Source organism: Cydia fagiglandana, chromosome 9, assembly GCF_963556715.1.
Source record: "Cydia fagiglandana chromosome 9, ilCydFagi1.1, whole genome shotgun sequence".
NCBI lineage: Eukaryota > Metazoa > Arthropoda > Insecta > Lepidoptera > Tortricidae > Cydia > Cydia fagiglandana.
Genome location: NC_085940.1, coordinates 1,164,705 through 1,180,765, shown reverse-complemented (window position 1 = coordinate 1,180,765; position 16,061 = coordinate 1,164,705). Strand labels below are relative to the sequence as shown.

General features: G+C 44.6%; 1 protein-coding gene across 1 annotated transcript in view; it reads left to right on the top strand.

The window, feature by feature from the left end:
- Nucleotides 1-16,061, top strand: part of LOC134667115 (WD repeat-containing protein 81) — a 33,596-nt gene that overhangs the window by 4,698 nt on the left and 12,837 nt on the right. The window contains exons 3-10 of the mRNA XM_063524398.1: nucleotides 542-698; nucleotides 1,463-1,622; nucleotides 2,803-2,927; nucleotides 4,159-4,325; nucleotides 5,283-5,457; nucleotides 6,146-8,361; nucleotides 9,535-9,710; nucleotides 13,619-13,806. Coding sequence (XP_063380468.1) covers nucleotides 542-698; nucleotides 1,463-1,622; nucleotides 2,803-2,927; nucleotides 4,159-4,325; nucleotides 5,283-5,457; nucleotides 6,146-8,361; nucleotides 9,535-9,710; nucleotides 13,619-13,806 — 3,364 coding nt within the window. The remainder of the gene's footprint in view (nucleotides 1-541; nucleotides 699-1,462; nucleotides 1,623-2,802; nucleotides 2,928-4,158; nucleotides 4,326-5,282; nucleotides 5,458-6,145; nucleotides 8,362-9,534; nucleotides 9,711-13,618; nucleotides 13,807-16,061) is intronic.

Genomic DNA, 16,061 nt, shown 5'->3' with positions numbered 1-16,061 from the left:
AAACAGAACCCTTATAGGATCACTTGTGCATCTGTCTGTCCCATGTCCGTCCGACCATTCCCCTCCTTTATCTCCGAAACTACTACATCTAAAATTTGAAAAAAAATAATACACAAAATACATCTTTACCAACATGAAAACCGAGATGACAGGAATACCTATTAGAAATGTGCAGTCAAGCGTGAGTTGGACTTAATTCCTTAGTCTTTGATCTGACCCCTACAGGTTTTTAAAGACATTTCATTCACATTCCACAATAAAAAAATACATTGTTAAAAATTCGTTAATGTACGGAACCCTCGGCACGCAAGTCCGACTCGCACTTGACCTGTTGTTTTGTATTTTTACTTCCTTTCAAATTTAATACTGTCACTAAGAATTGTTTTCATATTTATTTTTATTATCAATAAAATAATTATATCCTACTAGTCTAGTTGTAATAAAAAGAAATATTTTCTTCCCTTGGGCGAGTGCTAATTCTTTCTTAAAAGCTTTGTTGCATGATTATAAAATAATAAATAAAATACTTTCATGTCCATAGGCAAGAATTGGCGCGACCTCAGCAAGTCAAAGTACCGACTGAACAAAGGTGATCGGCAGCTAGACCTGACGTATGACGTCACCTGCGCCGAGCAGACACCGCACCATGTTACAGATGCCCTTTCTGACATCACTTGTTATGTCTACCTGGCCAGAAGGTAAGGAAAATGTCCTCAGGTAAAATAGACTAGGATTGGACATTTTGTGCGTATTCATTGTAATAAATCAATAAATAAATATTATAGGACAATTTTTACACAGTTCGGCGTAGTCTCACAGTAAGCTCAATAAGGCTTGTGTTGTGGGTACTAGACGACGATATATATAGGTAATATACACATATATACAAATATACATAGAAGACATCCATAATTCGGGAACAAATATTTGTGATGAACACACAAATAAATGCCCTTACCAGGATTTGAACCCGGGACATCCTGCTTCGTAGGCGGGGTCACTACCGACTAGGGTAGGAGGCCGTTAAATGATGATGAGGGCGTGTAATGATCGATTTAGTTTATTAATGTATTTTTATTTGAACTTTTTACTTACTGCATTACATTAATTGCATTGAACAGTGAAAGTCGTGAAGCCGGAGCGCTTCCGGTTCTCAAGGTCAATGCAACGTGCACTAGAACAGTGTGATAACTGCATAGGTAAAAGATAGTTTATTATTCAAGTAGGCATATTACAATGCGCTTATGAACGTCAAATAAAGCTACATCGGCTCCAACCCTACACCTCTGCCTCGAGAAGATTTAAGTCCCCCCCTCAACTGGAGGAGGGTATCCCAATAGGGGACCGGCAAGAAACTCGTCGGGACACATCTTTTCAAAACATTACATCTTATAATAAACATGCAAAACGAGTAAATGAGAAAAAATACAATTTAAATTACAATATTTCATTTATTTCACAGAACCCCGAAAGAGATTCTCTGCAAGCATGTCCGCAACAAATGGGTTCCAGCAGAGTATCCAGCATCCATCCAGCGTATGCAGGAGTGGACGCCAGATGAATGCATTCCGGAGTTCTATACTGACCCTGCTGTTTTTCGAAGCATGCATGAAGATTTGCCGGTACTAAAAGGGTTTTATCTAGTAGGATTTTAAATCTGTGGCATTGAAATCTGTTTCACAATTAATAAAAACCGGCCAAGTGCGAGTCGGACTCGCGCACGAAGAGTTCCGTGCCATTACGCAAAAAATGGCAAAAAAAAACTTAAAAAACACGTTTGTTGTATGGGAGCCCCACTTTCAATATTTATTTTATTCTGTTTTTAGTATTTGTTCTTATAGCAGCAACAGAAATACATAATCTGTGAAAATTTCAACTGTCTAGCTATCACGGTTCATGAGATACGGCCAGACGGATAGATAGACAGAGAGACAGAGGAATCTTAGTAATCCCATCCCGCATCCCGTTTTTACCCTTCTGGTTATTACTAACTGACAAATTGGTTTGACCAACTATATTGATCACTGTTGTGTATGTTGTTTGAAGCGCTGGTGGCCTAGCGGTGAGAGCGTGCGACTTGCAATCTGGAGGTCGCGGGTTCAAACCCCGGCTCGTACCAATGAGTTTTTCGGAACTAATGTACGAAATATCATTTTCACCTCAGCAGCTCGAACAAGGGTACTTTGCTTCTTAAAAACAGTGAGCAAAATGCGATTTTGCTCACTGAGTCATTTTGTCTCACTCAGTGAGCAAAATCGCATTTTGCTTACTGAGTGAGACAAAATGTCATTCAAGTGTCATTTCAACATGCGGGGTCTAATACAAGTTCGATACTTGGGTTCTATTATCTCTGTCCCTCTAGGTATGTTCTCACTGCTTAGGGTGAAAAATTTTGTGTACTACACGAGATCAAAGTTATTTACATCTCGTGCGCTTTTGAGTCCCTTACTACGCTCAAGATTCTAAATTAGATACACTCGCTACGCTCGTGAATCTATTATAGAATCTTTCGCTTGCACGGGACTCAAAATAAGCACTCGAAGAAATATCAAACTTTGATCTCTTGTTGTACAAATAACTATTGATATTAACCAGTCGCTTTTCGGTGAAGGAAAACATCGTGAGGAAACCGGACTAATCCCAATAAGGCCTAGTTTACCTTCTGGGTTGGAAGGTCAGATGGCAGTCGCTTTCGTAAAAACTAGTGCTTACGTCAAATCATGGGATTAGTTGCCAAGCGGACCCCAGGCTCTCATGAGCCGTGGCGAAAGAAGAAGAAGAAGTTGTGTATGTTGTTTGCAGGACCTCGGCATACCCTCGTGGGCCACTTGTGCTGAGGACTTTATCACCAAGCACAGAGAAGCCCTGGAGAGCGCACACGTCTCCGAGAACCTTCATCACTGGATCGACATCACCTTTGGATACAAGTAAGTTATCATCTTACAAGGAAGGGTACCCAACTGTCCGACTCCGATTTGATTTATTTTGATATATGTTATAGAGTAGTCTAAAATAACGGACATGTATTTTTTTTTAGCTGCCCAAACTCAACCTGTTACGAGAAAATGGCCTTCAAAGTACTGAAACCTTCTAATTTCTGAAAAGAACTTTTTTCAAAAAAATTGATAATTAATTACTGGTTTCGTTATATGTTGGAAAACATGAATAAAGAATCGGGACGTGTTTTGTCATTTTCACCACAAACTCACTTTTTATATAAAAATATATTTATTATATTTATTTGTAAGAAATGCAGCTAAAATTAAATACGTGTCCGTTATTTTAGACTACTCTATAACATATATCAAAATAAATCAAATCGGACTTCCTTGTTAGCCACATAATATTCATACAGAATGGCCACGCTGTAATCCCACTCTTAAAACTACCTCACTATACAGGGTGGCCAAAAAATAAGTGCATTCCCGTTGCCAACCCGGTTTTGGGATTATACTAAGAAACTTTTACTATGAGATCAACTTCGAAATAGCGAAAAAAAAATTGGCTGGGTCATACATTTTGGCTGGTCCATTTTCTATGGGAGGGTACATTTTTTTGCGCGATTTCGGAGTTGGTCCCGTAGTAAAAGTTGTTCAGTATAATCTCAAAACTTCCCTGGCAATGGGAATGCACTTATTTTTTGGCTACCCTTTATAGTTCCAGGATTAATGTAATAATAGAACAAGTGGTCGCCATTTTGTATTCTTGACATAGTAAACAAGACGTCACTGTATAGTTCGTTTTTTTTAGCATTACAAAGAACTCCACAGAAGTAAGCGTACAGTTTTTATCAGGCTCTTTAATTGTTAATAATTATTGAATTATCTAATGTAGCACGGTCAATACATATAATTTACTTCAAATTATTACCGCTTAAAGTGCCGGATTAGGAACCACAAGCTTACTTCTGCGAAGTTCTTTCTAATGCTAAAAAAAACGAACTATAAATGTGTAGTTAAGTTGTATGACTTCTATGAGTCCTTAATGCCTCGAATTGGACCAAGTTAACTCTGCATGCCATTTGAAATGACAAAGTGTCACATTTCTATGAAAATATGACGTTTAAAATGACACTCCCCCATTTTGTTCTTTCAAATTTCAAAGTTTAGATGGACTGCATTTGCAGAATAATTTTCTGAATTGTGATTTTTTGTATAGGATGTCCGGACCGGCGTCGGTAAAGGCGAAGAATGTGTGGTTGTCGCTGGTGGACGGGCACACGGCGTTGCGGCGCGGCGCGGGGGTGCAGCTGCTGGCGGCGCCGCACCCGCCGCGCGCCGCGCGCCCCACGCGACCCTCCCCTCCCGCGCTGCATTGGACCAGTCGTAAGTCATCTTCTTCTTCCTCGCGTTATCCCGGCATTTCGCAACTGCTCATGAAAGCCTGGGGTCCGCTTGACAACTAATCCCATGATTTGACGTAGGCACTAGTTTTTACGAAAGCGTCTGCCATCTGACCTTCCAACCCAGAGGGTAAACTAGGCCTTATTGGGATTAGTCCGGTTTCCTCACGATGTTTTCCTTCACTGAAAAGCGACTGGTAAATATTAAATGATATTCCGTACATAAGTTCCGAAAAACTCATTGGTACGAGCCGGGGTTTGAACCCGCGACCTCCAGATTGCAAGTCGCACGCTCTCACCGCTATACCACCGGCGCTTCGGTGGTGGCATAGCGTGGTGTGGTGGACCAGTCGTAAGTATTATCAAAGATTCATTGATTGGAAATCATTCATAAATTACAACATTTTTGAATCCTCTCCCCTCCATGCCTCACCGAGATAGACTACCCGTCATTTTTTTCTAAGTTAATAAAAGAGGGACGGGTAGTCTATCTCCCCGCGAGATACTGTCGCGCCAATCATGTGCTAGCCCGCTGGTCACATTTGGCAAACTCTTCCCGCCAGGTGTGGCTTCACATATTTGGCAATTTTATTTTCAACGAAATCGGCAGTCTGTATTAGTCTGATTTTTAATGATTGGACATTATTTTTCTTAGACCACATCGTACACAATTAGTATCCTAGATCTTAAAACATGGACCCACAAGATGGACGGACGACCTTGTTAAGGCCGCCGGAAGACGCTGGATGCGGGTCGCTTCCAACCGGTACGGAGGTCCAAGTGGGAGGCCTATGTTCAGCAGTGGACGTCTTATGGCTGAGATGATGATGATGATGATGATCTTAAAACATCAACGACATTTTCAGAGTATTTAGTTGTATTTATCCCCGTCCGGTAGCGTTACTAAATTCAAAAGTTATTTCCAAAATGTCGTTTCCAGGAAAATCCATAAAGCCTGACAGCTCAGACGAAGGGTCTGATGATGAAGAAGAGTCCCAGCACCTGCCCCAGCACGTGTCTCGGCTGAGCGTGCCCGCGCGCGTCCGGAGACACAAGAGCTCGAGCCGGGCGCGCTCACACAGCAAGGGCGAGGAACATTCCAGTAGCATCGATAGGTACCTTCCAATCCTCATTATAACATCATCTCATTATCATCATTAAATAAAATAAAATAAAATAAAGAATCCAGGCCGCGTAGCCTAAATGACAATCGATTACGCTCCGTATCGATCGAAACGCAACTGTCACTGTCGCGCTAATATGGAAGAGTGATAGAGAGACATAATGCTTTTCGTTGTCGAGGCGATAGCGATTGTAACCTTGGATAGGCCGGCAGGTTCATGTTCATACTTGGACAGCACATACTAGATAACGCAGCTAAAGCAGCGAATAACATTCCAGTAGCATTTACAAGTATCTATAAAACAATATGAAGTAATCTTTAGAATTAACGATTTATTGTTCGTACCATTACGGCCTTTACCCCAGATGAGTAGGCCATAAGGCAAGATTTGGTGAAAGTAACTATAATACAGCTAACATCTTCAAATCATCATTATACAAACACAGGGTCATAATTTCTCGAAGCGCTTTCTTTGCGGAAAGAAAACAGTGTGTGTCAGCTTTGCCCCAGATAAGTATGCCATAAGTCATTATACATTGCAAATAACTATAATAAGGCAGGCTATATCGACTTCAATACACACACAGCCAGGGAACACTACCCGACAAATAAAATCAATTTAAAATTTATGCGCACGGTTAATGTTAATTGAATTTTAACCACACTTATTTTTGTTCTAGGTCCGCACATTCCAAGCACTATAGGGTCCAAAGATCAGAGCTAGGCAAAGGCGTCATCTACCTCCCCAAAGAATTCAACCCGGTCGCGTCCATACAAGCGTTAGAGGCCCTCGACAACTTCAGAACCAACTCCTTCTTCTCAAAAGCAGAAGAGAAAGAGCGTCATAAAAATGTCAACACTTTAAACTTAGTCCCTGTTGATAGAAGTGAAACGGTTACTTCCAAAGATGACGATACAGCATTCACGAACCACATGTTCTTGTATGATCAGGGTTATATAAAGAAGTTTAACGATGGTCACTTGGATGTCTTGAAGGAAAGAAAGAACAGGAGTTTCAACACTCGCTACACCACCGATGCGACGGTTTACAAGCAGTTTGTGACGGAAAGCAGAAGGCAGGACATGCTGGTATTGGGCTGTCTCATAGTCGAGATATTTATGCATGTCTACATGAGACCTCTGAGGACGAATAGCGGGAATTTTATAGAGCGCTATAATAGCTGCAGAACGGTTCTAAAGCATAATTTTGGCGCGTTGCCAAAGTGCGTTAGCTATGTTGCCTCGTTGCTTTTAAATGTCACACCACCAAGCTTGAGCTTCAAGAACGAAATGAGCGCGAAGAAAGACGAACCCTTAAAGAAGATCATAGTGACAGACAAAGGCTTACCCCCACCGACGCCATCTCAACTCCTGCAACCACTTCTATCACAACATTTAATCCCTTTCCCACCATCCTTCAACACCCTCTATAAGCTCCTAAGCACTCTTCACGAGTACGAACTGGCGGCCAATGATTTAAACATCCTGTATATGTACGACTGTGACGGCATACAGTGCGAGAAATATCAGAACGTCGACAAAACTAAGATGTATTTCAGTCAAAGAATAGCCGAGGGGAAAGTCCAGGCGTGCGCAATGCATTTAGACGTGCTGCTCAACCAAGTGACTTGTAACAATCAGTTTGATGTCCTGGATATCTTCTTGACACACTACATAGAGTTGCTTCAGAATAAGGATACCTCGGTGCTCGCGGCGTGGTATCTATTTGACACGATGAGCAAAGCTCTAGGCCCGGCAGAGACGAGAAGAAAACTCCTCAAACATATACTGAATCTTTACGAGGACGATGAGTTTGTAGCTGACAAGCCAGATCAACACAAACTGACCGACTCCGACCCAGTTTCCACTTCAGGACTTGCCAGTAGGCAGAAATTTGTCAAGCTGTACCATCATATATTCCTGCTCCAGCTCATGGTCAGACTAGGCCTGCAATGTTTCCTGGACAACTTCACTCAGCATTTAGTTGAAGCTGTAGGGGGCTACAAAGATGTTACCACGGAAGTCGGCTCTCCAGGACATTTATGCCATCACCGATCCATGGCGAATAAAAAACCTAGGTATTCCGACGATAACCTTAAAAGCGCGCTTTCGAATACGGACATATTCTCTCCGGACACTTCATACGGTTCAGAACACGTTATGACACCTAGCGTGGATAAGATGGAGATGAATGATTCTAAAGAGAAAGACGCTGATAACAGAAGCGAGAATGATTTGTTCCACTTTGAAACAGATAAGGAAAGATTACCAAGTCGCAGCAGCAGGAGTAAATCTCCTGCAGATTCCATGGATTCATACACTCTGAATGTTAACCATGACGGTAACATGCACACACCGTCACCCTCAGCAGAAGTATTCGCTAAAGACTTCAGTCCGTCCACAAGTCGACCTCAAAAAGAACTTAATGTCTTAATAACTAAAGACGAAACTCCAACGCAAGAAACCCCAACCAGAGGTCCAATGTCGCCGACGATAGATATTCCTAAGAAGATGTTCACAAGTTATCTACACTTCGCTGATGATAAGGGAAATGATGCTCACAGGATAAAGAGTTTAGATTTGAATAGACAAGACGCGTCACCGAAAAGCATAGGGGAGGATTCTCAGGAAGATGAACAGAATATGTGTAAGATTTCAGATATGAGTTCAGAGAGCTTGATCTGGTTGGCTCATAGATTAGGTCCAGTGCTGACTTGTAGGTATATAACCCGGAACTTGTTGAAGATGTTGACGCTCTGCTATATTGGGAAGGATAACTTGGCGCCTTGGGAGGGCGACGGTCAGGACGAGTTCGATGAGATCTCGATAGCGAACAGCAAGGTGGTGGGCGACAGGAACGCCGCGAAGGTGATAAAATGCCTCACTACCATTGTTGGTGAGTATACTAGACTATTCTAAACATTGAAATAAATTATTGATTTGAAAAAAAATGTAGTAGCTCTTAACTGAGGTAACGCATTCACATGATACAGTAACATTTTCGGCATCTTAAGTTATAAATTAAAATAGAGCTTAAAAAATAAAATAGATCTTGTGAACCACTATGGCTCCGACATTTTGAAAACAAAAAATCCAAGGACTGAATTGAAAAAAAAAACATTAGGTATTTATGGAACCTGTCCAAATTTTTTTCACGAGGATCGTATAGTTGAAAACTGCTTGTAGATGAGAACAGTTAGACTTACGATTTGCTTAAGCTCAAGTTAACCGATTCGGGGCTGATGACACGCCTGCCGTGTCATCAATGTTTTTTACTTGTGGCGTATGACACGGGAGGAGTGTCATCATATTCTATGGCTGCCGTGTCATGAAATGATTGTTCCGCGCCACAGCCAATAGTTTTCGAAAATGGAACACGCAACGAATCGGTAAAGCAAATCGTACTTCTGACTGTTATCCGCATGCGTCGCGCTCGCTCGGTCGATAAAGAACATAAATACTAGGGCATTTTGGGGAAAAAAATAGGGTGCTATTCCACCTGTCCAATTTCTTAGTTTAATGTGTAATTGCGTCTTACATTTTGCTTATTGAGAGAGAGAGAAGCAATGCACATTGCTCGACAATCCTAGTTCGTTTTTTTTTGCATTAGAAAGAACTTGAAAGAAGGTAAGCGATCTTGACATGTCTTTTAATTGAAAAAACGCATTTTAAAAATCAGTAACTATTACTTATGAAAGCAGAAGAATATAAATGATCGTATTAGATTCATAATTGTTACATATTTGCCGTAACTTATTTTTAAAATGTGTTTTTCAATTAAAATAGGTATCGTCTTGGGTCGTCCCATTCGTTTTTCGTCCAGTTCTTAAATTAGTCCTATTCTGCTTTCGTCACTCATTCTACATTCGTCACAATCGTCGGTGGCTTTCAATGTAGAATGAGTGACGAAAGCAGAATAGGACTAATTTAAGAACTGGACGAAAAACGAATGGGGCGACCCAAGACGATACCTTAAAATACACGTCAAGATTGTTTACCTTATTTCTAATGCTAAAAAAACGAACTATATACACATTTATGTGCGTTTCTAAGTAAAATATTGTTTCAGCGATGTATGGCGAGCAGCTGATTATCTTCCAATACCTGCCCCACATGGGGGAGCTCATAGCGTCATGTCGGAGGAGACTGTCCGCGCCGCTAGAGGGCGGCGCTGTCGCCTGCTTACAACTTGTCAAGTACTTGGTGCCTTACATGTGCGATGCTAAGGTCATGGAACAATTACAAGTGAGCGGATTTATAAACAATAGTATTTTATACAATCGTGATATAATACAGAGCTTTTCAGTCGAGTACCGTGTTTAGGCAACGAAGCTTGCTGAGTTGCCTAAGTAAGGTACGAGATTGAAAAGCTCTTTATTATGTCACGATTGTATAAAATACTATTTCTCAAAAATGGACGGCAAAGTCGTCTTTGCCGTCTAAAAAATGGTCGCGAAGCGCGGAGTTTATGGTCAGTCAAAAATTAAAAAGTTAAAAACATTGCAGTCTCGATTTTGGGACTGCAATGTTGCATACAAATTCCATTATTTGTCGAGTTCCAAACTTTTTAAAAGTTCAATTGGCCATATCAAATGAAGGCACAGGCCCTTTAAGCAGCCAAACAGATGATTAGTACCGCGACTATTTAGCTGTCTCAAATAGTATGGCGTATTTTCGCCAGAAAAATACACTTCTATTTTTTTATTAAAAAAAATAGAAAGGCGGCAAGGGCTTTTCTCTGTGAAGATATATACGTAAGAACGTTGCTTTTGTTAAATATTTCTATGATATTTATGTTTCTTGCACCATTTTTGAGAAAAGCACTATATATGACTCGGCTGGAAGGCTACTTGCTGGCTTCGGATTCAATTAAACGGACTCCCAAGGTCGTCCGTTTAAACCGAATCCTCAGCCTGCAAGTAGCTACTTCCGAGCCTCGACAATAATGTACTATTGTTGATTGAAAAGCTTGATTATATCACTATTGTATACAATACTTTTTCTACAAGTCAACAAAAATAACACTTTAAAGTAGTAGAATCATACAAACAAACCAAACCAAAAGTATACAGTGAAGATACGCGACCAGCCGCGATACCTTCATACTTGTACGCGACGACCCGGCCGCCGCGCCCCGCGCCCCACGGCTGGTTGGTCAAGGACACCTTCTCGTAACTTATGAGGCCCTGGTACTTGCTCCTTGCTAAATTCAATTTTTAAACAGCTTTTTCTCGATTTTAGCCACCGTAGCCTATGGAGACTAACAAGTAATGCTAAGCGGTTTTCCTAGTCCTATATTGGATGTTCATGGATGTTCCTATATTAAGGGTGTCACATGTGCGTTTCTGACTTATGAAGTAATTGATCCTACAATACGACCTAAAATAGGTAATTAACTTGAGCTATGGTTTTGTTTCGTCCTCTTGACCGCGGCGAGCTGTGATTGGTCAATTTCATTATAGTTGACTAAACTGTATCGAAATGAATATTATAGTTAAGTTGAGAGCCCATACATTAAAAGTACCCAAATAAGTATGGTATACGAAATCTTAATTCAAGAATTAAAGTCGACGAGTAGAAAAATCTATTATTATGTGTATTTTCATAGCATTATGTCGATGACTGTTCGCGCCGCTAGAGGGCGATGTATTCTGTCTATAACTTGTCAAGTACACGGATTGTGCGCCAAGGATTTCGTACACAATATTTACAATTTTTTATAAAGTATTGTGTTCATACTTACGCTTGACTATCCTATAGGTTTATAGAACTATTTATCTTTTGGCTCAAAAGAGGGCGGATGGTTAGATGGCTTAGACTCACTGTTACTTAGGTATGTCAGTGCACACCGATTTATGCCGTGTCCAACTTCAAACAAAAATAATTTGGCCAAGCCCGAGATAGCTCGAGGCATTTAGTGTTCCGTACGGCTACCATCAGTTTGGCATTGACATAAACGATATCGTGAACGTAATTTACTTTCTATAGGTATATCTCTTTCGCACTAATATGTCAGTACGAGCGAGATGCATAGAAAGTAAATTACGTTCACGCCCACGGTAGCGTTTATCATCTCATCATCATCATCTCAGCCATAAGACGTCCACTGCTGAACATAGGCCTCCCCCTTTTGGGGGGTGTATGCCATAATCGCCACGCTTGGCAGGCGGGTTGGCGATCGCAGTCGAGTACACCGAATTTGAGGGACGCTGCTGCCCGTCCACCGGTGGTCTTGGACGTAGTTTAAGGACATACCCGGGTCCGGGTCCGGGTCCGGCTTACTTTAAATATTTCGTCAACTTCACCTTTGTTTCCAAAAACTGTGATATTTAACTGTCATATACTATTAATGTCTTCCATATTTATTTTCTCGTAACAGGACTGAAGGGCTACCGCGAAATCGAAATTCGCAATTTGCGGGGATCTTTCTCTTTTACTCCAATGAAGGCGTAATTAGAGTGACAGAAAAATGCCCGCAAAGTACTAAATATAATTAATACATATTATAATTATACAATTAATACATAAATGTAATGGTACTTAATGAAAAGGAATATTGTGTATATAAGTATGTTGTTTCAACGAATCAGATACTCTCAATAAAATCTATAGATGAGGCCAACTCTGTTAATAAATATTAAATGACTTTATTATCTCTATACGCCTTACTAACTCTATGTGTCCTAATGTGAAAAAAAACACAACGACAGTGAAGAACGGAATTCTTAATTTGAATTTTTCAGATTTTTGAGATACCTAGTCCATTGGTTGGAAATCCCGTTCGAATTTTAAACTTATTTGCAATATAATAAGGTCGTATTTTGTAGATCTCTCTCATACTTATAGTAGGCTATTCAGATAAAATTAAATATCCCACAAAAATAAGCAAGCAGAATTAAACTTTGTGTCAAAGACATAAGTCATAAATTTCAATGCCAAAGTTTTAACTACGGATGTTTCTCGTTAAAACTACTGCCTAATATGAAATGACCAGTGTAAGCATCTGTTAGCTAGCCCTAAGCAACCAAAGATCAGGCTGCAGTTTAAAAACTAATAAAGATAGAGTTAACCTGATAATTTTCCCGCCGTCTCCATGCTTGTTTTAGTTGGATATTGACTGGTCAACTGCCTGTTAGCTATAGTTTTCGCGAAAATCGCCAGGACAGAGGTGAAAATTTTTGTATGAAAACTTGCAACTTTAAATGCATTTTTTGACGAAACTATTGCAGTCTAAAATGAAGTCAAAATCAGTCCATCGACTCAATTTTTTGCAAGCTTTCTAATGGTACCCCACACGATTCTTACAAATGAAAAAAGTTTCAGCCTACCCCTCTCAACCCCCTAAATTTCCCCCTTTAATAAGAAATAAGCAGTTTTGATTTATATACAATATGAGTGGTGGTAATTGCTATAACTGTTCCAAATTTTAGGTATCTATGTCAAACGGTCTCTGAGAAAAACGTATTTAACTGATTTGCAAGACCGAAGTGATCCCATAAGTGTTCCGTAAACAAAGTTTTGTACGGAACACTAAAAATGAGCGGGTCTTGGGTAAAACAAGTGACGACGTGACTGATTTTAGCAGGTTTTTTATGGGGGCGGCACCCGGGCGGACCGTCGTGCGTAAGCAAATGTGTTCGAGATTTTGAATTTCGAATGAGAATTAAAAATTAATCGAAGTTGGACTACTGGGCTTAAAAAATACCTTCCTTAGAGCGTTTTCACATTGTCCGATCCGATATCGCATGTCGGAAGGAAGTAAAATGCAAGATAAGTATATGTGTTTCTCTGTATTTATTTATGCATTTAATAAATCATTATTATTAAAAAAACGACAAATAACGCAAAAAAGATGGACTTAATGTCAATGGCACTCTCCTGCTGCTGTTTTTGTCATAAGCGCCCTCCGACATCCGATATCGGCAAGGCGTTTCCGATAAATTCAGTCATATCGGTGCCCCTGTCAGCCGTGGGACCGATCATATTTGTTTGTGGGCGTATGTGTAGGCATAATGTTCGTCGTAGTGTGCGTGACCGCTGCGCGACGGCGCCCGGGCGCGGCCTGACTACGCGGGTGTAGGATCCTACATCCGATATCGGATCGGACAATGTGAAAACGCTCTACACTGTGGTTATGTAGTGTATTATTTCAGGACACGTTCCTGAAGATGATCCTGCAGCCGGCGCTGCGGCTGGCGGCGACGACGCGCGCGGCGTGGCCGGGCGGCGCGGGCGCGCGGCGCGCGGTGGCGCGCAAGCTGCTGGACGCGCTGCGCGCGCTCGCGCTGCGCGTCGGGCCCGAGATGACCAGGCGGCATCTCTGCGTGCCCGCGCTGCAGAGGTAATGTGCGGCGTGGCGGGGGGGAGGGGCGCGCAAGCTGCTGGACGCGCTGCGCGCGCTCGCGCTGCGCGTCGGGCCCGAGATGACCAGGCGGCATCTCTGCGTGCCCGCGCTGCAGAGGTAATGTGCGGCGTGGCGGGGGGGAGGGGCGCGCAAGCTGCTGGACGCGCTGCGCGCGCTCGCGCTGCGCGTCGGGCCCGAGATGACCAGGCGGCATCTCTGCGTGCCCGCGCTGCAGAGGTAATGTGCGGCGTGGCGGGGGGGGAGGGGCGCGCAAGCTGCTGGACGCGCTGCGCGCGCTCGCGCTGCGCGTCGGGCCCGAGATGACCAGGCGGCATCTCTGCGTGCCCGCGCTGCAGAGGTAATGTGCGGCGTGGCGGGGGGGGAGGGGCGCGCAAGCTGCTGGACGCGCTGCGCGCGCTCGCGCTGCGCGTCGGGCCCGAGATGACCAGGCGGCATCTCTGCGTGCCCGCGCTGCAGAGGTAATGTGCGGCGTGGCGGGGGGGAGGGGCGCGCAAGCTGCTGGACGCGCTGCGCGCGCTCGCGCTGCGCGTCGGGCCCGAGATGACCAGGCGGCATCTCTGCGTGCCCGCGCTGCAGAGGTAATGTGCGGCGTGGCGGGGGGGGAGGGGCGCGCAAGCTGCTGGACGCGCTGCGCGCGCTCGCGCTGCGCGTCGGGCCCGAGATGACCAGGCGGCATCTCTGCGTGCCCGCGCTGCAGAGGTAATGTGCGGCGTGGCGGGGGGGGAGGGGCGCGCAAGCTGCTGGACGCGCTGCGCGCGCTCGCGCTGCGCGTCGGGCCCGAGATGACCAGGCGGCATCTCTGCGTGCCCGCGCTGCAGAGGTAATGTGCGGCGTGGCGGGGGGGAGGGGCGCGCAAGCTGCTGGACGCGCTGCGCGCGCTCGCGCTGCGCGTCGGGCCCGAGATGACCAGGCGGCATCTCTGCGTGCCCGCGCTGCAGAGGTAATGTGCGGCGTGGCGGGGGGGGAGGGGCGCGCAAGCTGCTGGACGCGCTGCGCGCGCTCGCGCTGCGCGTCGGGCCCGAGATGACCAGGCGGCATCTCTGCGTGCCCGCGCTGCAGAGGTAATGTGCGGCGTGGCGGGGGGGAGGGGCGCGCAAGCTGCTGGACGCGCTGCGCGCGCTCGCGCTGCGCGTCGGGCCCGAGATGACCAGGCGGCATCTCTGCGTGCCCGCGCTGCAGAGGTAATGTGCGGCGTGGCGGGGGGGGGAGGGGCGCGCAAGCTGCTGGACGCGCTGCGCGCGCTCGCGCTGCGCGTCGGGCCCGAGATGACCAGGCGGCATCTCTGCGTGCCCGCGCTGCAGAGGTAATGTGCGGCGTGGCGGGGGGGGAGGGGCGCGCAAGCTGCTGGACGCGCTGCGCGCGCTCGCGCTGCGCGTCGGGCCCGAGATGACCAGGCGGCATCTCTGCGTGCCCGCGCTGCAGAGGTAATGTGCGGCGTGGCGGGGGGGAGGGGCGCGCAAGCTGCTGGACGCGCTGCGCGCGCTCGCGCTGCGCGTCGGGCCCGAGATGACCAGGCGGCATCTCTGCGTGCCCGCGCTGCAGAGGTCACGTAACACGACGACTATTATTTGGGGGTCCATATTGGGTCGCATAGTAATTGATTGTCCTAATGTAATGTTACGCATGAAACTCATTTCGCATAATTGTTATTGTGCTGGAAATATTAACATTTCTGAAAAATTATAACACAAACCTAACCTAACCTACCCTATTCTACGCGACCTATGCAAAATATTTTCGAAAATACTTTCTGTTTCAGCTGGAGAAAAAATATGCGTAACGTTACATTATGACGATCAATTATTATGCGATGAGATAGGATCCCATTATTTGGTTAGAAAATAAATACAATCTTTAAATACTATTTGAGCGCAGCATTTTAGGTGTGAAGAGGAATGATCGTATCCGGAACACCACGCTGCGCGCAAAAACCCGTATTGCTGACGTCGGAGAGAAGACTGCTAGGCTCAAATGGGACTGGGCCGGTCACGTCTGTCGTCTGTCGCATTCATCCAGACAGATGCTAGTGTAGCTACCAAGTGGATGCCAGAAGGAGAGCGCGGACGCGGCTGGCCCAGACGGAGATGGCGGGATGACCTAGACACATTTCTCAGTAACTGACCAGAGCAGGCACTATGTCGGGAATCGTGGAAGACATGGGGAGAGGCCTTTGCCCAGCAGTGGGACACCTTAATAGGCTAGAAAAAAAACCTATTTAAAAGTGTGATTAA